We start from the raw sequence: 25,621 nt of genomic DNA on the forward strand, positions 1-25,621 counted from the left end.
ATTTCTGCTAGGAAATAGTCTGAACAAGTATAAATAAGGAAAATGAGGCTCTAGGAGATTTAATAAATAAGCTGCTGAAGGCCACACACTTATAGCAGAGCTGCGTTTTAACCTGGGCTTGTAGCTTTAAACCAAATGGCTCTGCACTCTGTCCCTTTTCCCAGGCTGCCAAGCTGTGCCACACTGACCAGCTGGAGGACAGAAAGCTTGTTCCAGTCCCAGGTCCCGTAGAGCCTGTGCAAGATCAGTTTATGTTTCTGGACTTTAGTTTTATGAGTCTTGTGATATGATTTTCCCATTTCTCATTTATTCCTGAGAGAGAAACCATGAGGAAAAATTGAATAATAAAGTAAAATCTCATTATAAAATGCCTCAGTGGTCCACATATTATTGGGTTATGTTTTTAGGGCAAATATTTTTTCCTCTGTGCAATGAAGTACATACTACCCAAGTCTTAGAGTAAGTTTGTTTTAAGTAGATGTTATCTTCATACTCCAAACTATTTCTAATAGTGGAATTTTGTTCTCTATATAGATTTTTTTAAAGATTTTCAGGGGAGCGATGTTGCTATTTGTGTTACCTTATGTACTACCTTTAAAACAAATAGTTAAAACTGTAGAAATATTCTCAAATTGATTATTTTTAAAAAATTATTTACTTGTATTTAGTAAATAATTATATATTTTTATGTGCCTGGCATTGTTCTAGAAAATGTATAAATATTAATACTTAACATTCATAATAAGCCTATGAAGTGGTCATTGGTATTATTCTTACTTTAGTAATGAGGAAATGGAGATACGGAGAGTTTGAGTAATGTTTCCCAAGGTCAGAGAGCTAGGATATGACATCGCTGGGATTTGAACCCAATCTCCAGAACTTGTCTATTAACAATAAATTAATATGTAAAAGAAAACAGCAAAATGAAAGCTGGTAAATGATAATTTTCTTATCAAATAACATTATTAGATTTTTATTTATTTTCATGATATATAAGGAAAAAAAAGTAGTTAAATTTCAAGTGAAAGAAAATCTCTCACAGTTTTCCCCCCTACTCCCTCCCCTCCCCCTGGCTTCCATGAAGTCTTGAATATGAAGTACATGGATGGAACGTGTCATTTTAATTCCTCATATCAAGTCATATCCTCACTTAGCCTGATGAGAAACTGTTTTTTATGAGTGTTTTGGGCCCCTCTTTATTTCTAATAAAAGTGGATGAGGTAGCAAGGAGGGGAAGCTTTCACAGAAGAATGTAGGAGGTGAATTTGGCTTTCTAAGTCTTATTTAGTCTCTTTTAGGGAGAGAGCCACCAATATATATTCTGTAAATGTAGGATAAATGGGATTTGTGGCCAATAAAAGACTTTTTTTTCTTCCCATTAGGTGGCTCTTAACTGTGGTGAATCAAAGTATTGATAGATAATTAGAAATGCATTTTCTCTGTACCTAAATGATACTTTCTGTCATGAAAGCCAGAGTTGTTCATTGGCTCAAATTCAGCTGTGGAATAAACTTTTCGTAGGATGAATGTTGACTGAAATACACCAAATTAAATTACATAGTTCCTCGAGTAGATTAGTTTGTCCCCAGGGAAAGCTCTCCCTGTTGCATCCTCACATACTCTTCAGGAAGTGGTACTGTGCATGGGGTTTTAGGCTGCTTTAAATCTTCCTGGGCACTTCCTGACTCAGGTGAAGTGGGCGTAATCAATGGTTGATTGTGTCACAGGGTTCAGAGTGAAATCACACTAAGTGGTCCAACTGGGGAGGCTCTATGACTTGCCTTATAAGTACAGCACGGGGACATGTTGTTTCACGTAGAATCATTGCCTTCTGTAGTTTAGCCCAACACAGTTTCTTTACTATTTAGCTGTAGAACTGGTAGACCATCAGCATCCTCTATTTCTAGCCTATCATTCTACTTAAATCAAAACCTAACTCCTCCTTTAATAAATCCTTTCTTTCCTGGTTCTCCCTCTGAAAGATCTTCCTTGTGTTGGCTGAGGAAAAAAAGCGCAACATGAGAGCTATGAGTTCAGTTTTATCTGGGGCTTACTGAGGACTAGAGGCTGAGAGAGAGCCTCTCAGATAGCTCTGAGGAACTGCTCCTAAGGGAATGTGTGCAGTCAAGCACACACCTGTGTAGAAGGTTGCTGGTAGTCAATGAGGAGCAGATGTCTCCGTTAATGCTTTTAGCGCTTCTCTAAGTATGAGAAGATGCCAGAAACCGGGTTCATAAAATTTTCTCCTGAAAACACCTAACTATCTGAAGGCCTGTTCGGCCACTTTTTCCCAGCCTCATTCCTGATCTCTGTCCTGAACTCCTTTCAGAGTGTATTGAAGGTCAGCCACTTTAGTGGCTAGTGACTTCATTCTTGTAGAACCAGGTGGTGAGCGACATTCTTCAGTTGGCACTTCTGTCTTACCTAAATCTTTCCTATTAGAGTTTATTAGTTCCTTGGTTAACATTGCAGTGAGAATCAATTGAAAGCCCTATATACTTAGAACCTGTGTGAATCTGTGTTTTTTCTTCTCTCCGTACACTGCAGATATTCTCCTTGAGCTGTGGTGTAATTTTGTGGCTGTGTGGTTTTACCTGTGTTACTCAAAATGTTGTTTTTTTCAAGTGGCAGGACAGCATTACAAATGAGTCGAGATCTTTCTATTCAACTTCCCCGGCCAGATCAGAATGTGGCAAGAAGTCGAAGCAAGACTTACCCTAAGAGAATAGCACCAACACAGCCAGCCGGTAAGTCACAGAGCCCCCAACTCCTCATTGTAATCTTGTGTTTCCTTTTAGGCTCCTGGTTAACATACACTTAAGTGGTGACTGTAGCCCTGGAGGTTCTTAATTGTTAACAGTAGAATTTTTAATTTGACCCAGAAAATGTCCATGCAATCAGAAATTATTAATAAGCAGACAGGTAAGCAAGTTGAATCACCATAGCCTGCTTAATGACTATACTTAATAACTCTTTCTTGAAGGCATTAAATAAAACCTCAACTGCGTAATTTCTTAGTTTGGTGTAGCTGAGATTGGAATTGAAACAAATTCTTTGGCAAAAGTCTTAAAAAAAATACCGTTGACATAAGAGTCTGTAAAGAATTTAGTTTTTTGTTATCGTTGGTCTTTTATTGTGATCTATAATAAAGGCCATAAAGTATACATACTATATACCTATGCACATACACATAAGTGTATGTGTGTTTATATACATATATAAATATATACGCAGGCGTGCACATGCACACACACACACAATTTAACAGCCTGCAGCCCCAGAAGTCCCTGCTGTTTGCTTGGTCACATCCTCACCTTCTCCTCCCTCCCCAACCAGTGAAAACCTCTGTGTGACTGTGTGGTAATTATTTCTTTACTTTTCACTATAATTTTACTACTTATGTAGGCTTCTCTGAACAAAGTAGTTTTTTTGCCTATTTTTAAAACATTATATAATTGAATCAAGGGGTGTGTTCCTTTGTGTCTTGCTTCTATCAGTGTTATATGTAATATATACTAAAATGCATTCATTTTTCTTGCAGTGAGTTTTCTATTGTATGACAGCTTCTTATTCATTCTACTATTGATGGACATTTGGGTTATTCAGATTTTTTGTTTTTAATGCACACCACTTCTTTAATAAACCACCTCATCAGTCAGTTTCAATCCATGTTCAATGTTCAGAGCTCACGGAATTTTACTCTAAAGTGATCTTACTGACTTTGGTTTGTGGCTTGCTTACAGATCAGCCTTGTCTAACACTCTCCACCGGCTTTTCACATATATTATTTCACTTGAACCTCCCAGTAATCCTGTGAGGTAAAGCAAGGCAGACACTACGTTCCCATTTTACAGATGAGGAAGACATGGTCCCAGTAGCTAGAAAGGGGTGGGGCTGGGACGAGAGGCCAGATCTCCTGGCTCTTTCTGCCATATTGTATGAAGAGAATGGAATTTTTAATAACAATAATTAACATCTGGGGGGTGGGGGGGGGATGAATTGGGAGATTGTGATTGACATGTATATACTAATATGTATAAAATAGATAACTAATCAAAAAATAACATCTGAACATCGAATGACAGTTGGCAAAGCATTATGACAGCTGTTGTTTCATTTAACCCTCATGACAAGCCTATGAGGAACGTGTTTTGAGTTTGCTCCACTGCTGCTGGCTGTGAGAATGTCACCTGACTTACAGTTTCTAAAGTGAAATTAAATCTGATTGTAGGTCCCCTCCTCTCATTGGGCTGAGAGGAAATTAAATTCTTTCTGATGGTTCTACAGTGGTAAAAGTAAGACATGATTTAATTTTGCAGTGGGTTACCTGCCACATAAGTAATATTATCCCCATTTAGCTGATGAGGATAACCAAGATTATAAAGGTAATTTGGCCAAGATTACATAATAAGCAGGTGACTTAGGACAGAAATTCTAGCTTTAACATTTAATATCTTTATGTTAATATTTTGTGATTATCTTTGAATATGATCAGTCTTAAATCCCATTTGGATCAAGTGCAATGTGGTATAATTGATAAGCAAACTTTCAGATCCTTTGCTATTTCTTAAACACCAGGCCTCATGAAATTATTTTGAGACCAACCAAGAATATCAAAAGCATTCCTCGTGTCAAATCAACATTTCATTCCACCTGAGTTGCTGGAATCACATGTGCTTTTTACACAGACCTGCTCAGGTTGTTCCTTTTCCTCTCCTCATGTGCTCTTAGAAAAATATCTGCCTCTGTAACATTGTGTCTGTCTGTCTGTCTCTCCTTGGAAGCCGAAATTCCAGAAGCTGATTTATTTAGGGACAAGGGGTTTTGTTTTTGTTTCTCTCCTGGCTTATGTAGATCCAGCCAAATGCAGTTTTCACAGAGTAGCCTGGAACTGTACTGAGCCCTCGCGTCCGTCTCCCCTCCCCACTAGTGTTGTATTAAAACACACTCCCTCTAGGGTGGAGGCTGAGGAGATGGATAATGCACAGCCCAGCGTGCTCGAGGGCAGCCTCTCAGCATCAGGCTGAGAATCTTTTAAAAAAATGCAGCACATGTTATGCTTTTACTATTATAAAAATACATCCCCGCTTTAGGAAATTGAGGAACCTCAGAACTCCCCCTCCCCTGAAAAAAGAATATCTGTTCAGTTCCATTCTCTTAGCGCTAACACTATTTTATATAGCCTTCTGGTCATTTGCATATCTTTTCTGCAAAAATGATATAGCGGTGTTTTTATTTACTTTTTTATTTAATAACATATCATGAATATGTTCTAACAAGTTTTAAGTGTTCTTATATAGCACCATTTGAATGTCCAAATAATTTTCTGCTGCATAGATGCATTGATGTGACATAATTTATTCAACCAGTCGTTAGTTTTTGGATATTTAAGCTGTTTCAAAATTTGAAAAATATAAATGTAACTAAAGTGAATATTTTTGTAGTGATATCTCTAAGTATTCATGCTGATTTATTGTATGTATTTTAAACAATGGTATATTTTTATAATTTTTACTAAAAATTTTAGTAAATTTTTACTAAATTTTTACTAATTTTTAAAAACTGAGACTGCTGTGTGTACATTTCACTTTGGTTTTGAATTACTTTTGAAGCCTGTGTTCCACAGAACTGTGATGTGTTCTGGGGACCCAGAGGTGACCCTGCCCTTGACAGCATGATTGTCCTGGGTGGGGAAGGACCATTTAGCAATGCCTGTGATGCAGAGTTATTTCAGTTGCTGTCATGCACATATGAAGAATGCTCTGGGGGCAGGGATAATGTTGTTCTATGTTTATTTGAATGTTACATATTCTTTTTTTTTTTTTTTTTGGTTGTGCTGAGTCTCAGTTGCGGCAGGTGGGCTCCTTAGTTGCGGCTCATGGGCTCCTTAGTTGGAGCATGCAAACTCTTAGTTGCAGCATGCATGTGGGATCTAGTTCCCTGACCAGGGGTCAAACCCATGCCCCCTGCATTGGGAGGTGCATCCTTAACCATTGTGCCACCAGGGAAGCCCCTGAATGTTACATATTCTTTTTCCTCTAATTCAAATGAACTCTGCTTTGAGCCTCAGTTGAACCCAGCTGGTAGAGAGACCTAGTCTCTAAGGTCATGGTGGGGTTCAGACTTGGAGTGGAACAATTGAAGAGGGTGCTCTTGTCTTCACCTACATCAGTCACTCTGTGCTCCTTATCCCACCCAGCAGGTCCCATTAAGCAGGGCAATTCTGTGTGAATCTGGGCCACTGTGAGTATGAGAGGGGAGGGGTTATTGGTAAGCCTGGAGCCTCCCGTGCTTAGGGTCAAGCCTGCCCCTTTAAGGTTCTGCTGTGGCGGGTGGTGGAGGGGAGTGGCCTGTAGGTCCCTAGGTCACTGTAGCCCTCAAGCCTCCATCTCCTTCCCCACCAAGCCTTTTCTGCCACTCCAGGCAGCTCCTCCAAGCCCTGTCACTTCTGATTCCCACACTCTCAGCTCCAGAGCAGCCTCCTTGCTCCAAAGCTCCCTGTTCCTGAGATTTGTTCATGGGTGGCTGGGCAGGAAAGGAACAATAGCTCAAAACAGTAGGTTTTTTTTTTTCTAATTATTTTTTTTGACCAAAGAGAAGCAAAAGTATTACCTTACTAAATATTCCTGCCACAATTACTTAAATTTTTATTTGAAAATTTTGACAAAATGGTAGAAAACTTATTTTAAAACGTAGAAAAAGTTTATTTTATTAGATTGTACTGTTTGGCAAAAATGGAGTTGTGGTTTAAAAAGAAGATAGATTTAAAAAAAAAACCAACTCTAATGAGGCCAGCTATGAATTTTCATAAATTGAATTCTGGTAGGCTCTCTAAAATAAAACTTTAGAGCTATACAGTTCCAAGAGACATTGGCATAAATTCTCACCTCTCATTTAACATTTATAGATACTAAAAGACAAGTTGTGATAGAAAGGAGACTTTAGCTTTTTGTTAGTTTATATCATTAATTTATACTACATGACTTGTAACTTTAGAAGACGTTATTTTGTTTCTTCTGAAGTTAAAGTAATTCAGTCAAACTTGATGACTACTGCCCTTAACCTGCATCTCAGTTCTCTGCAACTTTAAAAAGCCTGTGTTTTTATTTCTCAGTCAGGAATAATAAATGCCCTGGTAGCTCAAAAGCCATTGTGTTTAGAACCCACCAAGATTAGACCTTGGCACCTCTATGAGGAAGCGCATTCCAGAGTCAGGAGCCCTGCACCCAGCCTGCCTTCTGCCCCACCCCCACCCCACCCCAGAGGAGTTCAGCGCCAGGGCAGGCAGCCAGAGCATTCCTCCAGATCTGCTCGGCAGAGGAGCTTGGGGGTAAAGCAGGAGGCGAGATGGCAGGAAGGAAAAGTGCATATTTTGTACAGCCCTTTCTCTGACAAGCTCTTGGCAGCTCACAAAGGTGGGTTCCTGTCAGAAAAGAGTTTCTGCTGTAAGAAGACAGTAGTAAAGACAGAATGTAAAGGCAGTAAAGACAAAATGTTTAGCTATAATCCATAATTAGCTGCAAGAAAAGTAATGGGTGAAACCATTTACAGTGGATAAACAATGCTGTGATTGTCTGATGCAGCATTTTGAGTTCTTAAGCATATCGTACTGATGAACAGAGAAATAAATAGTTGCAGTGTAGTCTTCAGACAACTGAAAAGCCGGTTCGGGTGACATTTTGGCATTTCCACTCTGAATCTGTGGAAGACGCTGCAGACACGATGCCCGAGGGATCCTGAAAATGACTTGTGAGTGAGGATGGTTCGTGCCTGGTCTGGAAGCAGAGAGCTACTGCTCAGGCCAAGCCAGTGTTTCTGTGCAGGAGAGAGGACCCAGTGTTGCCAATCTTCCACTGTCTCAAGGGAAGCACGAAATTTAGATATTTATAGAAACTTTTCCAGAATTTTAAGTTTTGGCAATTGATTTCATTTTGAAGAAAGTCTCTGTGTGCTAAATCAAACATTCCTAAGGGCCCAGTATGGCTTGAGCGCTGCCTCTTGAGAACTTCTGTTTGACAGAGCTGGTATGAATGGCCGATCCACCTGTCCTGGGGTCTCTATGGGTTTCTGCAGCATCCCCTGTGGAGGTCAGGTTCTACACTCCATGACTCCCAGCAGGAACACTTTGTAGTTGGTAGGTCAGTTGGCCAACTCTAGGGGATGATGGTGCCACACAGGTCTGAACCCTCTAGCAAATGATTCACATGTGGGTAGCTGACTGACATTTACTGGTGACCTGAGCTGGGTGTAGCCCAAAGCAGGAGAGACAGAGAAATGCTTTGACATAGTGAAGTACAGTTTCATCAATTTGATGTAGTATAAAGCTCTGGGCTGCTGAGACATAGTAATGTCAGGAGAGTAATAATCACTTACTGAGCGCTTGCTCTGGTTGGCACATTATGTCAGACATGAGGTCAGCAGAAACCCAGCTTGGCTTGTGGCGATCAAAAATAGATTTTAAAAAATTATTATTTTTTTTAATGCAGACAAAAGGCAAGCTATGTGAGTAGAGACTGGCATATCAGACTGAGCTACATCTGATAAATCTGGGTTTAGCCTCAGTCATCCCTGTACTAACTGTGTAGTGTGATGAAGTCACTTAACCAGGCTGAGCCTCAGTTTCTTTATGGGTCCAGTGGGGGTATTACTTCCTGCCTCACGGGTTGTTGTCATGCGGGATGGTGTCTGCATTGGGCACAGCATCGTGTCAAGAATGTGGAGGGGCTTGCTACACTTCAGTTTCTTTCTCCTAAATCAAAAGGAGTCTTTCTCTACATAGTGTGGACCAGCCTGTGAGTCCACCTGAGAGTCTTTGTATTATATTTACCATATAGCATCAACTTCACATACAAAGGATAATATAATTATATGAGGGAGGTGTGGCCTTTTATGATTGATGGGTGGAGAGAGTCATTCAAGTGCAGAGAATGGGCTTTGGAAAGACATCAGTTACCCCTGATTTATTCTAGAAGATTGGGTATAAACAAGTATGAGGGAAGTAGGCGAGTCAAAGGGCCCCCTGTGTGTAGGTTTCTCCTTTCCTGCCTGCCTGAAGATCTCTGGGTACACAAGGGCAGCTGTTGTCAGACAGTATTGGGAGCCCAGAGTTGGGTATCGTCCTACTTAACCTGTTCCTACTTCCCAGAGTAATCATTTTTCTCACCTTATTTTTACCCCTACTCTGTGCTCACCACTCTCTAGGCGCTCCAGCACCACTGGGATAGTCTATGGCTATGAATTGGGAATAACAAACGCGTTACAGTGAATCCATAATAATGATGAGATTGTATGCTTGTTTTAAAGTTCACATAGTTAATCATTTCATCTTCTGTATAAGGTGGTTTTCCCTATTTGAGGTAATCAGGTACTAGGCCTATCCAAGTCCACTTTTCATGTCAGGCAGGCAGTGGAAACAGAAGACAAAGGGCTAAGCTGAAAGGGCTCGGGGAGGGAAGCAGAGTTGTTGAATGAGGAGTAAACAGAAGCTGGGGCTGTGGATCTGTGATTTCATAAGTCAAGTCCCAACCTCAATAAGCTGTTAGATCAGCAACCTCACTTCTGCAATATGAGCAGGCCTGTTGCTGTGTTTGTCATCACAGAGACTGAAAGCTACCTAAATGTCCATTAGTAGGGAACTGGCCTAATAAAATAATAGATGTGTACCCCTAGGAAATACCATGTGTCTCTTAGAAGAAATCTGAGGGCAGGATTTGACGTTGTGTTGGTCCGATTCTATAGTCCCACCACGTCTGCCTTGAAAGGTCACATCCCCTGAGGAGCTCCACAAGGCAGAGGAATGTTAATGACCAACAGTCATTGAGCATCACTGCATGCCCAGTGCTGTACTAGGCACATGCAGATAGCATCTCCCTCATTTCCTTTAGAAGGGTGCTGTGACTCTCAGTGTAACAGGTGAGAAGACAGAGGCAAGGACTTGCCCAGGGCCCCAGAGCTGGAATATGATCCCAGGTCAATTAGAGTCTGCGATGTGGAGAGGAGGAACAAAAAAGGATGTGATAAATTTGTGTCAATATGGAATGATCTCCAAGAGATAGTATAAGCAAGAAAAAAAAAAAAAAAAAAAAAGCCAGGGGTGGGAGCCAGCAGCATGTAATATGCTCCCATTACATAAAAATACAATCAAAAAGAGAAATCAGAAATCCGGAGTGGGAGAGAGATTTTTTTTACTCTGTATTCTTTAATAGCATTTGTGTTTTTACCATGTTGTACTTTAAAAAAGCCCTTCAGATACTTGTCATGAATGCCTTAAGTTCACAAGATGATTTCAAATGTCCATTCAAGTTTCCAGATGACGACACTGATATTATGCTAGGAAGCGTGCATCATAATTTATGGAAAAAGTAATAGAACGATACGAGACAGATCATACAAATTCAAATGTTAGGATTTCTACTGTGCTGTTACAGATACAGCTCAAGTCTTCAAGGCAAAGGGCATAAGACATTTTCATATCTGTACATTTATTTTCTTTATTTTTATTTCATATCTGTACATTTAAACGTAGGCCTTAAAGTTTAGGAGATTGCACTGTAGATCCTTGAGTCAGAGCATGCTTTGTTTCAAAGGAGGAAGACTCATGTAGGACCCACAGTCCTTGGATTAGATGAAGTAGAGGACAATCACTTTGCGTTGTAGGCAAGGAAACTGAAGCCCAGAGAGGTGAAATAATTTGCAAGTGTAGCAGGTTCTGGAACCTGGAGGGTATCTGGATGAGAATCACTAGGCACTGTGAGGAATGTCTGGAAAAAGACAGTGACATAATAACTCTCACACCTATTGGGCACTTGATGGGTATTGTGAAGTTTTTGCATGTTTGTCCTCTCTAGGTCAGCTGAAGACAGGAAGGGAAGAAATTAGTAAAAATTGTCATAGAAGGGAATTGGAGCAAGGCATTCTGACCAAGAGTTGTTATGTGGGTAGTTTTGGAGAGGATTTCTAGAAAATTTAGGAGAGTGTTAACTTCGTTTTCGAAAGAGTGTGATTATGACTGTCCTCCTTCAAACCTGATAAGTCAGAATTAGGTGATCAACTGAGGTGTGGTCCAAATCTGTGACCTCACTTTCTCTTCACCCTAAGAACTCCTGCAACTGATTATGTAAGCCTTTGCATTGAGAAGGCATGTGGTACAGTGGCAGGAAAACAAACAAACAAACAAACATGTACCTGATTTGAGTAGACTTGAATTCCTGGTCTAACTCGGCTGTGACTTGTAACACATCATTCAACATGCTGAGCTTTCACCTCATTGTCCATAAAGTGAAGCAATTCTTTTGGTAAACCTGTGGGAAGGTGGGTGGTATCCTCATCTTACACATGAGGAAACAGTAGCTCAGAAACATTGAATACTTATTCAAAGTTACACAGATAGTAAGAGCAGCAGCAGGGTTTGAACCCAGGTCTTTGGAATATTAAGGCACATCCTTGGAAAGTGAATGGAAAATAAAAAAAGTGAAAGTTGATTTGAAAATAAGTATACATCCTCTGGTTTTCCCACTATTGTGTGATTCCTTTACTTCACTAGATCTGCTTGTTTCAGCAGATATTCTTGAAGATAATGCATTTACAGAGGAGCAGCAAGTCAGTCTGATTTTATATCAAGTCATTTTTTTAAGAAAATATTTAAGTTCTTTGGGACATTTTACCCATGAAAGAGGGGAAATGGCAGTAACCATGTTAATTGCAAGGAGCATTAGGTTAGGTCACAGAGTCGGGTGTATGGTTTGTTCAAGGCTGTCTTCCTTTGTTGACACCCTTTTCTATTCTGCCTTGAAGCTGATGTTTATTTTCATTCTGTAAAAAATGTCTTAATATATGGCAAGCTGGTTAGATTTTCTCTAAAAAGTTAATGATTCCACTCTTTCTGGGAGTGTTTAGCATTCCATGCATAGCTATCAAAATTTAAAAAGCACGCAAGGCTAAAGGCGTATTGTATATTCCAGTTAAATACCATAGCTTTAGTGAGTTATCATAAATGACACTTTTTATCCCCTTTACCTTCTCATTCAACAAGAATTTATTGAGCGCTTCTTTGGCATAAGACCTGTGATGTTGTAATTAATAATAAATAATCATTTGATGAAATTAGAACACTTACACCATACATAAAAATAAACTCAAAATGGATTAAAGACCTAAATGTAAGGCCGCACACTATAAAACTCTTAGAGGAAAACGTAGGCAGAACACTCTATGACATAAATCACAGCAAGATCCTTTTTGACCCACCTCCTAGAGAAATGGAAATAAAAACAAAAACAAACAAATGGGACCTAATGAAACTTCAAAGCTTTTGCATAGCCAAGAAACCATAAACAAGATGAAAAGACAACCCTTAGAATGGGAGAAAATATTTGCAAATGAAGCAACTGACAAAGGATTAATCTCCAAAATATATAAGCAGCTCAATATCAAAAAAACAAACAACCCAATCTAAAAATGGGCAGAAGACCTAAATAGACATTTCTCCAAAGAAGATATACAGATTGCCAGCAAACACATGAAAGGATGCTCAACATCACTAATCATTAGAGAAATGCAAATCAAAACTACAATGAGGTATCACCTCATGCCAGTCAGAATGGCCATCATCAAAAAATCTATAAACAATAAATGCTGGAGAGGGTGTGGAGAAAAGGGAACCCTCCTGGCACTGTTGGTGGGAATGTAAATTGATACAGCCACTATGGAGAACAGTATGGAGGTTCCTTAAAAAACTAAAAATAGAAAACTACCATATGACCCAGCAATCCCACTACTGGGCATATACCCTGAGAAAACCATAATTCAGAAAGAGTCATGTACCACAATGTTCATTGCAGCACTATTTACAATAGCCAGGACGTGGAAACAACCTAAGTGTCCCTCAACAGATGAATGGAAAAAGCAGATGTGGCACACATATACAATGGAATATTACTCAGCCATAAAAAGAAACGAAATTGAGTTATTTGTAGTGAGGTGGATGGACCTAGAGTCTGTCATACAGAGTGAAGTAAGTCAGAAAGAGAAAAAAACGTATGCTAACCCATATATATGGAATCTAAAAAAAAAAGTGGTTCTGCAGAACCTAGGGGCAGGACAGGAATAAAGACACAGACATAGAGAATGGACTTGAGGACACGGGCGGGGGAAGGGTAAGCTGGGACGAAGTGAGAGAGTGGCATGGACATCTATACACTACCAAATGTAAAGTAGATAGCTAATGGGAAGCAGCCACATAGCACAGGGAGATCAGCTTGGTGCTTTGTGACCACCTAGAGGGGTGGGATAGGGAGGGTGGGAGGGAGACACAAGAGAGAGGGGACATGGGGATATGTGTATATGTATAGCTGATTCACTTTGTTATACAGCAGCAACTAACACAACAATGTAAAGCAATTATACTCCAATAAGGACATTAAAAAAATAATAATAAATAATCATTTGGCCTTCATCTCCATTTCTGGCACAGAGCTCCTAAAACACTTGGAATTTCCTAAGTGATAAGAACCCTAAGGGTGAAAGGAGCATCTTTTGTTATTCATAACAAGCCCCTTTTAACCACACCTGAATTTATGGTAATGAGATGACTTCTGGAAAGCCCCAAACAAGCAGGGGGCGCTTGTTGCCAGGGAAACTAATCTTGAATAGAGGGTTGGAAACTTCAGTCCCATTCCTTGATTTCTGGGGAGGGGAGAAGCACTGGAGGTTGACTCAATCACCAATGGCCAGTAATTTCATCAGTCATGCCTATGTAATTGATTTCATCAATCATGCCTAGGATTTTTTTTTGTAATAAAAACTTAGAAAGGATGGGGTTCTGAGGGGCTGATGAACACGTAGATCTAGATGTGGAAAGAGTGGCGTGCTTACAGCATGGAAGTTCTATGCCCCTTTCCATGTATCTTGCTGTGCATCTCTTCGTCTGGCTGTTTCTGAGTTACATCCTTTTATATATAATAAACCAGCAATCTAGTAAGTAACTGATTGTCTGAGTTCTGTTAGCTGATTTAACAAATGAATTGAATCTTAGGAGGGGGTCTTGGGAACCTCTGATCTATAGCCTGTTGGTCAGAAGCACAGGTGGCAACCTGGACTTGTAACAGGTATCTAAAGTGAGGGCAGTCTTGTGGGGCTGAGCCTTTAACCTGTGGGATCTGACACTACCAGGTAGATAGTGTCAGGATAGAGCTGAATTGCAGGATACCCAGTCAGTGTCTGCTGAGAATTGAAGAATTACTTGATGGTGCTGGAAAAAACACCCAGTGCAGACCCTATTCCATGGAGCATGGGAAATGAATAAAACTTGGGCCCCTGATCTAGAGGAACTTCATCATATAGAAAGACTACAGCAGTTATTTAGCACTTGCTAAATGCCAAGCATTGTCTAAACGCTTTCTAGAAATTACCTAATGTAATCCTCATATCCACTATGTAAGGAGTTGGTGACATCTCCATTCTACAGATGAGAAAACTGAGACCCAAAGAGGTTTAATAACTTGTCCAAGATCACACAGTGGGTAAATTGGCAGAGCTGAGAAACATATTTGGGTTTGTATGACTTGTATGCTTAACCACTGTCAGACTGAAGAGGTAGAAACTGAAATACGGGCACACGTGTCAGGTGTCGTGGATTGGAGCAAGGAAAGTTGTAAGTGTCCAGGAGGATAGTTTGCTTATGGCTAAATGTGTAATCCATGATGCTGTTGTGAAGGAAGTGGATTTTGAAGGACGGGTGGATTAGGAAAGAAGATTTCGAACTGAGTGTGCAGCCCCTGGTGGGGAGGAGATACAAGAGGGCTTCCAAAGGGTTATGTGGGCCCAGGCAGTTTTGATAGAATCAATTTCCAGATTCTCTTTCCTCAGAGCAGTCTGCCTGTGATAGTAGGCTTGCCCCTTCCCAATGGACGTTTTCCCATTTTCTAAAAGAAAGGCAGACATTTTTCCCATTCCGAATCTGTTACACCGCTTTGCCTTTAAATGTTAAACCTCCTGGGTTGGTGTTGGGAAAGTAAAATGATCTTAATTGTCAAGTGACACATCCTTGCATGTCATTTTCTCATTTTGACTTTCACCAAAATTGGTGGAGGACCCAACTGATTTGCCACCTGATAGAAAATTCAAAATAATTTTAGGTAATATATCACTACTTGTAGAGTTATAGGTCTACATGTAACTCTTAGAAGTTCTTTGGGACACTGGTGATATCTTTATAACAGAATACTTAACAGAATAATATAAATCTCTACTTAATGCGAACAGGGTTTCTCAGCATTGAAAATCTATCCAAATAAAAATAAGGCAGAATTGTTGCTAAACTGTTTCATTTTAGCACAGAATATTCTTGAATGGGTAGATCCATGTAATCATTGGGAAAACAAAACTACCCTGTTTATCTCATTAAGAATTACTTTTCAATAAAAACTTACTTTTTATATTTAATAATTATTTATCAGCATTCATATGGTATGCTAATAATATGCTATTAATAATTGTAATGATAACTTGGTTCAGAAAAAATTTTTACCATGTAGAGCTTTATGGTCATGGGAAATAAAACTTTTACCTTATTTCTATTTTTTTTTGTCACAGAAGTAAGATAGAGTGATGAATAAAAACTTTCAAGTATAAAACATATTACTTTGGGATACATTTTTGCAGAGGAGATGGAATTGAATTGCAACTACAAGAGAAAAATTCTATGAAATTTCCAAATGCTAAACTCATTTCATCTATTTTTAAAATGAATGACTGGGTATCAAATTTCTATGGTATTTTATTACACTGGTTATATTCAAGAAAGTCATGAAACAGTTACATTTAATTAATTGATTTTTTTCAGTTTTTTTTTTTTTTCTTTTTTTCTGTGGTACACGGGCATCTCACTGTTGTGGCCTCTCCCATGCGGAGCACAGGCTCCGGAAGCGCAGGCTCAGCGGCCATGGCTTATGGGCCCAGCCGCTCCGCGGCATGTGGGATCCTCCCGGACCGGGGCACGAACCCGCGTCCCCTGCATCGGCAGGCGGACTCTCAACCACTGCGCCACCAGGGAAGCCCATTTTTTTTCAGTTTTAATATTTTTATTGAACTATAGTTGATTTACAGTGTGTTAATTTCTGCTATACAGCAAGGTGATTCAGTTATACATATATATATAAATATATATTATTTTTTATATTCTTTTCCATTATGGTTTTTTATAGGATATTATATGTAGTTCTCTGTGCTGTACAGTAGGACCTTGCTGTTTATCTCTCTTATATATAAAGCTTATACCTGCTAACCAACCTCCCACTCCATCCCTCCCCCAGCTCCTTCCCCCTTGGCAACCACCAGACTGTTCTCTATGAACATAGAGATTGGAAACAGTTACATTTTAAAATGTCAATATTTACTGTATGCTGCAAATGGCATCCTTTGGTACTATTTAAACTTTTGATGCAAAATGTTAGATAACATCTTACAGACATGCACTGAGGTACATCATTTTTCAAATTCTTTTAGTGAGTACTTGTGTAAAAAGCTTAAAGAACCCCGAGTTAAGGCCTCCTAGATATGAACTCAAATATGGAAGCAGAAAAAACCAAAAATTTTCTCAATTTTGCCTGAGTCAAATAAGCCTTTTTAAAGTGATGTTTACACACAATTATATGTATTTTGTATTTGTATATACTTTATATACTACTGTAATTACATCAAATAAAACCTCTAGAGCAGTGGCCTAGCGCACTCCTCTGGAACAGAACCGACTTTAGGTCAGGTGTGGAACTGTCCACCTGTCCTAGACCAAGTGAGCATAAATGGGGGGCTTGAGAAAAGATGGCTGGAGAATGTTTGTGGTATGTTGCTCTAAATTGTGTCACTGATGGGGGTTGGGGGTGGTAGGCTGGGGGGAGTACAAGAGAGTACTGGGATAGGATGTGAGCGTTTATTCCGTTTTCTTCCCTCAAACTGTGTCCTCCTATCACAGGAAGAAAAAACTTGATATCTAAGAGATTTGCCACACTTCCTGCTTCCAGGCAACCATTCACAGAGAGGTGTTGGCATTGGGCCTAGGAGGGCTGAAAGGAAAGACGGGCTCCCCTCTGCTGTTAGTGCATCTGGCCGCCCCTCAAGCATACGCAGGTGTAGATCCCAAGTTCTTCAGTTGGTACAGCCCTTTTGTTCTACTCTGAGGGCCTGAAGTTCTTCAGTTGGTACAGCCCTTTCGTTCTACTCTGAGGGCCTGAGGGAGTAAACAGATGCTGAGAAGACCCTTTCTTGGTTTTCAACCTGGCCTTCTGACCTGCAAGGAAGTGTGTTTGCGACCATCTCTCAGTGTGCGTGCCTCTGTAGCTCGGGCAGAGGATGAAGTACTTTCATCTCATGCTCCCAAGTTGACCGTTTTGGTCATGAGGAAAGCAGAGGGATCCAGGAGAGTGCTGCGTCAGGGAAGAAGAAATTGGAAGCAGACCAACCAGGGAAGGGATCTTTCATGCATAGACATATTTTCCTAGCATCTTTCTCATCTGCACCCACTCTTTATAATCTACCCTACAGCTTTCTAGTAGAATGCCTTGTTTGATCTTGCAGTTGACATGTAGCAAAATCAGTGTCTTAAAAGTCTGTATGTTTATGGTAAAGAAGTAACTGTTTAAATATCACCCTTGGGGTTTTTGACTACAGAAACAGAGAAGCAGGCTGCCTCTTTGGGATGAATGGGCTGATGTCAGGCATTTGAACTTAAAAAAATTAGCCACTGGACACTGAAACACTTTTATTTTCCAAATCGTGTATTTTGAAATTTAATTGTGTTTTACATAATTTCACAAGTGTCAGTTCTGCCAAATATAAAACCTTTCATGATGATAGGGGGAAAAAATGAATATATGTGAGGTTTCCTTGGTCATTTTACTGTTTGACTGTAATTCATGGTGTTAGAAAAAAATGTTTTATTTTTGCTAAGTTGCTCTACCGTCTGCCATTTTTTTCATAGTAACCCAGTCTAAAGTTGGTGAAACCAAGGCAAAGTGATTTTGTACTATCAGTGTGAAAACGGGAGCTAAAATGTATTTCCAGTTATTAGCTCATTCTTAATTCATGAACATCACATTTCTTCTGATAAGTCATTCTGAGTCAGATAATATGAAATCAGATTGTCTTTACTGAAGCCCAATAATCTGTTGTGCTGGGAATAGTTAAAATCTGTCCTGATTATTCGTCTCAAGCATCAGATACAGTGTTTTAAAAACATAGATCAGAAAAGAAAATGAAAATAAGTGAGATAAATTTAACCTAAAAGTTTACAAATGTATCATATTTGAGAGTTTTAAAAATGAAATCATGTATATATTACAATGCAGCTTAAGTTATTGGCTATTTGTTCTTCTCCCCATTTAACAGAAGAAAGCATTCTCTCTTTTTTCTTTTAATGTCACACGTTCATCCTCCATGCCTACTCTGTAAATTCAAAGCAATGGCAATTTAAATAACATCAATCATTTAACTAAGGTTGACAGGTGTAAAACTGAGCTATGAACTTTGTGAAACTCATAATACTGTTTAAATGCAAAGTGTTTTTGTAATTGAACATCCATATGGATTCAGCACCACATCTTGAAATCTTGACATCACCGGTTGACTTTTAAGAATTGCCCCCAGACCAAGTAGCTAAACAGATCCTGGGAAAGTTGATTCTGTTTCAGACAGCCACTCTTCTTGATCCAAAGGCGAGGGTCACTTACGATGAGGGCGCTCAATCGTGAACAGAGCCAAACCACACAATAGCCTGGTCGTGGTCCGGTGCACACAGGCTGGAATCATTTGCGTATAGGGTGTTAAAAAATTAACAGACAAGACCATGGAGCTATGGACACTGGCACTGCGCTGCTGCCTAACTGGTAGGGAATTGTGTGCACCCGTATTAAGCTGTAGTGTCTAACAGTCCAGAGGCAAAAATGATCACAGGTCATGAGCTAGATTTGGCTCCTTAATAAACTATAGCAGTCTCCTGATAAACTTATTCTTCCACATGTGACCAGTCTCATGAATAAAGCCCTTTGTCTCTTCCCCTGCCCGGGCCGTGCCGTGCAGCATGCAAGATCTTAGTTCCCCCACCAGGGATGTTCCCTTGCCCCCTGCAGTGAAAGCACAGAGTCTTAACCACTGGACTGCCAGGGAAGTCCCAAGTCCTTTGTCTTTTTAGTGTGAACAATATGGAAAGTGAACTGGATGCTTCTAATTCTAACTGGTCTTGCTAGTGTTGATATTTTATGTAAAATAAAATACAGATTAACCTAGGAGCCTTAGTAACCACATGTCAATAACTGACCTTTGTTGTAGGTAATCTGTGACTTTCATTTAAAAGAGTAGAAAAGAATTGCATGCTATGGTGGAAGGCTGCTTTTAAAGCTCTAAGAAGTAGCCCAGGCTTGTAGGATGTGGTGCATGTCATCTCTCATCCTGAATTTCCCATACGGCCACATCCAGATATTTTTTTTTTTTGGTTTTGGTTTTGACACATTTTAAACATAATATCATTATCCTGAATTTTCCCTTCTAGTGGAAAAATTAGTAGAAACAGAAATACATCCTCTATAATAACAGACCTTCACTGAGTACTCATGTATAAGACACTGTGCTGGCAATCATGGGAGCACAATGATATGTCCTTCATTTTATTAAGATTTTGAGGGCCTATTCACTTTTACTAATAATTTTAAATTTTAATAATTTCATTATGTGTATTAATATTTTATGAAATATGTACATAATAATTTGTGTTTCTAGATATTTTAGATGGAAAACAACTGTTTGGCCTTTTCTGAAAGGAAGAGTTACACCAAATGGAGTGATTGTGTAGTGTAGGAAAATATCCCTTAATGTTTTATATCTTGACGTGGGTAGTAGTTAAATAGCTGTTCACTTTATAATAAATTTGTTAAACTGTTCATATGTGTATGTTATATTCTTTTCTGGTGGTCCATTATAATTTACAATGAAAAAGGAGTGGTGAAAAACGATTTCTTCAGCCTCAAAATTTCTCCTGGAGCAACGCCTGAAATTCCTTTGTTATCAGTTGATTATTTTAGTTAATATTTGGCTCTTCCTTTTTCTCTTTAAAATGGAACTATGGGACTTCCCTGGTGGCGAAGTGGTTAAGAATCCGCCTGCTAATGCGGGAGACGCGGGTCCGATCGCTGGTCCGGGAAGAACCCACATGCTGCGGAGCAGCTAAGCCTGTGCACCACAACTACTGAGCCTGTGCTCTAGAGCCCACGCGCCACAACTACTGAAGCGCATGCACTCTAGGGCCCGCGTGCCAAAACTACTGAGCCCGTGCGCTGTAATCACTGAAGCCCACGCGCCTTGAGCCTGTGCTCTGCAACAACAGAAGCCACCACAATGAGAAGCCTGCGCACTGCAGCGAAGTGTAGCCCCTGCTCACCGCAACTAGAGAAAGCCTGTGCAACAACGACGACCCAATGGAGCCAAAAAAGAAAGGAACTATTCTGTGACTAATTAATACATGAAGACATGAGCCCTTTAGTGTGGTTGGTTTGTCAGATCACCTCTTCTCTCTAGTCCAAGAATCTGAGCTAATGTAGGAGGGATGGTTCTGGAAGGTGGGATGACGAGGGGAGGAAACATTTGGAAAAGGAAGGCAGTTAGTGCACGTCAGCAAAATGGAGTCAATAAACCTAGATGATGCATAACCATCTCTCTCACCTTTGTGGATTTCAGTAAGCAATATATAACCTAACTTTACTTAATTGCTTAGCTTTCTTCTTAAATGGTAGCATTATAAAAAAAATCTCATTTAACATAATTAGGACAATGGTTAAAATACAGTGTTTTAAAAATGTAGTTATTGGGACTTCCCTGGTGGAGCAGTGGTTAAGAATCCATCTGCCAATGCAGGCGACACGGGTTCGACCCCTGGTCTGGGAAGATCCCACATGCTGCAGAGCAGCTAAGCCCATGTGCCACAACTACTGAGCCTGCGCTCTAGAGCCCACGAGCCACAGCTACTGAGCCCACGCGCCGCAGCTACTGAAGCCTGTGTGCCTCGAGCCCGTGCTCTGCAACAGTAGGGAAGCCACCATAATGAGAAGCCCGCGCACCACAAAGAAGGGTGGCCTCCGCTCGCCGCAACTAGAGACAAGCCCGTGTGCAGCAACGAAGACCCAACACAGCCGAAAATAAAATAAAATAAAATTTAAAAAGTAGTTATTGCTTTTAAGTGCACATTTAGTAATATAAAGCTAATAAGCATTGCCTAATTAGGGCTTTTTAAGAACCCTACGTTCATGAATAGAATAGAGTAATTTATAGTTAAATATGAATGTTATATGAATGGATACTTCAGAAGTGCTCCCACTGAGTTAAGGCTTGTAAGTAGCTTTTCTCCTTATAGTCTGTTTTCCTAGTAAGGCTTTTACACCATAGGCTTGTCCAGTTCACATAGCTATAGAGGAGGAAGATACATATAAACAGAGTTTTTGGTTAGTAGTACACTGTTTTGAATATAAAAGAGCCATAAATGAAATTGTATTACCCTGTCTAGTTATGATGTGTATATGAGAGTTATATGACTAACATATACCATCTTATGTTAGTAAAATAGTCTTGTCAGTCAAACAGTTTATTTTGAAGAAGCCTGGCTATGGTGTTTGTTGAGTGTCTGAGAGAGAGCTTGTGTGTGATTTTTTTCCCTGAAATTCTTTGGGAAAACCATAGATTTAGTGTTTGATGTCAAGAATTATGATTTAGATATTGTGAATAACCCAATGTTGGTTTCTTTAAGAAAAAACGCATGCATACATAGTTGAAATTTTTCTATTTTAAGATAATGCTCAGTTTTTGATCTACCTGTTTATTAAGTTTTTGGAAGCTTCGGAAGGAAACCAGGTGAAAGTGATCAGGCAGCCTCACTTTCCCCAAGGTTGTTAGACTAAGACTGCTCAACAATATTATGGTTACCAGGCGGGAGAGGGAGGGACGGGTAAACTGGGAGATTGGGATTGACATATACACATTACTCTATATAAAATAGATAACTAATAAGGACCTACTGTATAGCACAGGGAACTCTACTCAGTGCTCTGTAATGAAAGAGTAGATATGTGTATATGTATAACTGATTCACTTTGCTGTACAGCAGAAAGTAACACAATATTGTAAATCAACTACACTCCAACAAAAAATAAACAAGCCAAGAAACAAAAAGAAAAGACTGCTCAGCCTGGGAAATAGCCTTGGGTACATGAAGGTCCCTTGCAGTATAAATTAGTAATACCTGCTGAAAACAATACCACATTTTAAAAACATGTATTCAAAACAAACATATGATGTTGGGGTAATTCTGTCTGGGGCACAAATGAATTAATCCCTCCTGCCACTGTCCCAGGGCCATACCACATGGAATTCCAGTTTTGAGAAGCAGCTCCATCTGAAATCTGCACCTGAAATTTTGGGAATCTGCCTAGGTGATTTTTATTAAGGGTTATGGCAAAATAGACAGTGACTGGCCACTCTGATGTCTGATAGCACATGGGGTTGTTCACAGGAGTTGGTTGTGTTCCACTTATTATACCTGGTGAAATTTCCCGTAGATCTCAATGTTATTGTTTTCTAATGCCTGGATTCTGAATGTTGCTCCCACATGAGCGTACCTTTAATGCCACATATCTTCAGGTTCACCTTTTCATTTCAGGGTTCCGGAACAGGAACAAAATGCAGATGTTGAATCCATGTCAAATTCCTTGTAATAATAGTTTTGGGAGCTCTTATTTGAAACCACTGTTTTCTTTCTGTGTTCAAGGTGTATGCCTTAATGTTTATCATTCCTGATGAGTAGCCAAACCTGCCTCCAAGTGTTCTGGAGGGAATGGCCAACTTTGGGGTGCTCACTTGTTTCTCTTGTTGTCTTTCAGCGTTGGTTGCCCTTGAGAGAGAATTCTTCTCTTAGTTGGCTATTAAATATTCTTCTCATTGGACATTCTTTTTTTTTTTTTTAATATTTTTTAATTAATTTATTTATTTTGGCTGCGCCATGTCTTAGTTGCAGCATGCGAACTCTTAGTTGTGGCATGCATGCGGGATCTAGTTCCTCGACCAGGGATCGAACCCGGGCCCCCTGCATTGGGAGCACGGAGTCCTACCCACAAGACCACCAGGGAAGTCCCCTCATTGGACATTCCTTTCACTTCTAAAGAGTCTGTTTCTCCCAGTGGACCCTTAATTTAGACTGATTTTTGAGGATGAGGTGCAGGTGGTCATGGAAGGCTGTGTATTGTGGTGGCTTAGAGCTAAGACTCAGGAGCCGGACTGCTGGGTTTTAAAGCTGCTCCCCTCCCCCCCCCACTCATGAGCTCTGGGACCTTGGCAAAGTCCTGTTTTTCTTATCTTTAAAAATGGGGATAATATTAGTATCTACCTTAGAGGATTATTTTGAGGATTATATAATTAAAAAGACCCGAAAGTACTTGGGGCAGCACCCAACACGTGGTTAAGTGCTCAGTAAATATTAGCTCTTATTAGTATTACAGACTCACCTCACGACTTGAAAACCGTTAGGGGTGATTACTCTTTGGATTGAAGGACCTGATCCATGGACATACAAGATGCCTTTCTGAGGAAGACACACCTGCCTGCCACATGGTTAATTGAACAAGGCCTTCGGACATCCCCTCCCTGGTTTCCCCTGTACCTCCCAGAGTGAGGGCCACGCCGCTGGAGAAAAGAAGACAACTCATCAGTGCTGCACATCTCACCCCTGCAGCTTATCTGCCTCCCTCCCAAGAATGGGATCCAGACTTCCTGGTTGGGCCCATCTGCTGCACTTTATTTGGATCATGATTTCCAACATTGTGTCTGCTGGGGGCTCCCTCTGCTGGTTCATCTAGTGTGTATGCAAATCTGCGGAATAAAAGCTTTTAAAAAGTCAGTTTTAGACCTTAAGGGATATTTACATTAAAAAACACATTTGAAAACTTTTTTTTTATGAGAGTGATACAATTCACGTCTATATTACTCTGGTTTTGCCATTTGCCTTATGAGTTGGAATATTTTCAGGTTCAAAGTATTTTGGGTAGGTTGGATTGAGAATGAGGGTTGTCACGGCATGCCAAGAAACAGTAACTTTTTCACAACATAGTTATCAAGGACCGATTGGAATGGCTTACATTCCAATATAATAGTACTAAATATCTTAGATTCTTATTTTAACAGTTGATGTGGGGACTTTTTTAACTCTTAAAGTCTCAAAAGGTACCATTTTAAAGTGGTGCCATAACCTAGACCCCTTTGGACATTGTTATGTTGAGGGCTTAGTACATTTCAGAAAATAGTAACTCAGATTTATCGGGCAATTCATTATGCATTTGGAATTAAAATTTATCAATACAGTGTGCCATGACGTCCCTAAAGTTACATTTAAAAATATGTTTTTGCTTCTTTGTGTTTTTCTGACCACTATCTCCTTTCTTTTCTTCTCCACTATCTCTTTCTTTCCCCTCTTTGCTACTAGGATCAGACAGCATAAATCGGGTAACTGCAAACATGGAAAATGGAGAAAATGAAGGAACAACTAAAATTATCGCACCTTCACCAATAAAAAGGTCAGTCGGTTAACTGAAAGGACACACCACTATACGCTGTCACAGAAATGCTTTTTTTTCTGTTGGCAAGGTTAAGAATCTTTTCACTCTGATAATTAACTAGTACTTTTGATGAAAAAAATTCTGTGGGCCAAAGAACACTTTAAAATGCCAGTGAAATATAAAACATCAGGATATGTCCCTCTCATTTGAAGGAAATGCTCCTGCTGTCATAGCGTGATAAAGTCACAGATAGTGTGTGGTCTGCCTTCTCCGAGCAGAGTGAAAATTCCATGGGATTTTTTAAATGGCATGATATAATGGACTAACTCAGAGGGACCTGGGAAGTAAAGTAGATCATATTCACGTTCAATGTACTGCGTTCATTACAGCGATGCATTGAACTGTGGCCCTAGAAAGAGGGTTTATAGCATTTAGAGGCACAGGGTTTCAGAAGGCAGTGATTGCATATGTATAAAGAGTCGTCATGGTCCTCTGCACCAATTTTCCCAGCAGCCTCCCCCAGCAGAAAGACCTTCTCTTAATATATTATGTGGATTGTTTCCCTGAAAGATCAGCCTTGTTCTCTGTTAAGACGCTGTTTCAGCATCACTTTTTCCTATCTCGAATTATGTTCATGGAACAGGATGTTACACATACAATAAGTAGCTTTCATCAGCTCACTTCCTCTATAGAGATTGCTCCACATGCATCACGGAGAAGTCCAAGCAGTCAGAAATACATGACCTTGAGAGACTTCTTAGATCATCTACTCCATCTTTCATTAGTAAATACTGGTGTTTTCATTCAACTGGGTTGTTGTTACTAGGAGGGATATAGTTTATGATTTCTCAGCAAAACAATTCTAAGTTATGAAATTTCTCAGAGTTGCAGGGTGTCCCCAGGGTTTTGCCATCATTTTGTTTTGTTTAGTTATAGGACGCTCCCTGTACAGGTTTTCTTTTTGGAATGACAAGTTCTTTGTTTTTGCCTACACTTTCGTTTACTGTGCTTCCCTTAGCCTCACGGCTGTGGCTAGTGAG

At 39.8% G+C, this 25,621-nt stretch overlaps 1 protein-coding gene across 2 annotated transcripts in view; it reads left to right on the plus strand.

The window, feature by feature from the left end:
* The window catches only part of EPB41L4A (erythrocyte membrane protein band 4.1 like 4A), a 259,311-nt gene that overhangs the window by 185,275 nt on the left and 48,415 nt on the right, over nucleotides 1-25,621 (plus strand). For both annotated transcript variants that reach the window (XM_029216795.1, XM_029216794.1), the window contains exons 13-14: nucleotides 2,626-2,747; nucleotides 24,509-24,599. In XM_029216795.1, the coding sequence (XP_029072628.1) occupies nucleotides 2,626-2,747; nucleotides 24,509-24,599 (213 nt within the window). The remainder of the gene's footprint in view (nucleotides 1-2,625; nucleotides 2,748-24,508; nucleotides 24,600-25,621) is intronic.

The sequence above is a fragment of the Monodon monoceros genome, unplaced genomic scaffold, assembly GCF_005190385.1.
Source record: "Monodon monoceros isolate NGI ecotype Baffin Bay Population unplaced genomic scaffold, NGI_Narwhal_1 Super_Scaffold_12, whole genome shotgun sequence".
Lineage (NCBI taxonomy): Eukaryota > Metazoa > Chordata > Mammalia > Artiodactyla > Monodontidae > Monodon > Monodon monoceros.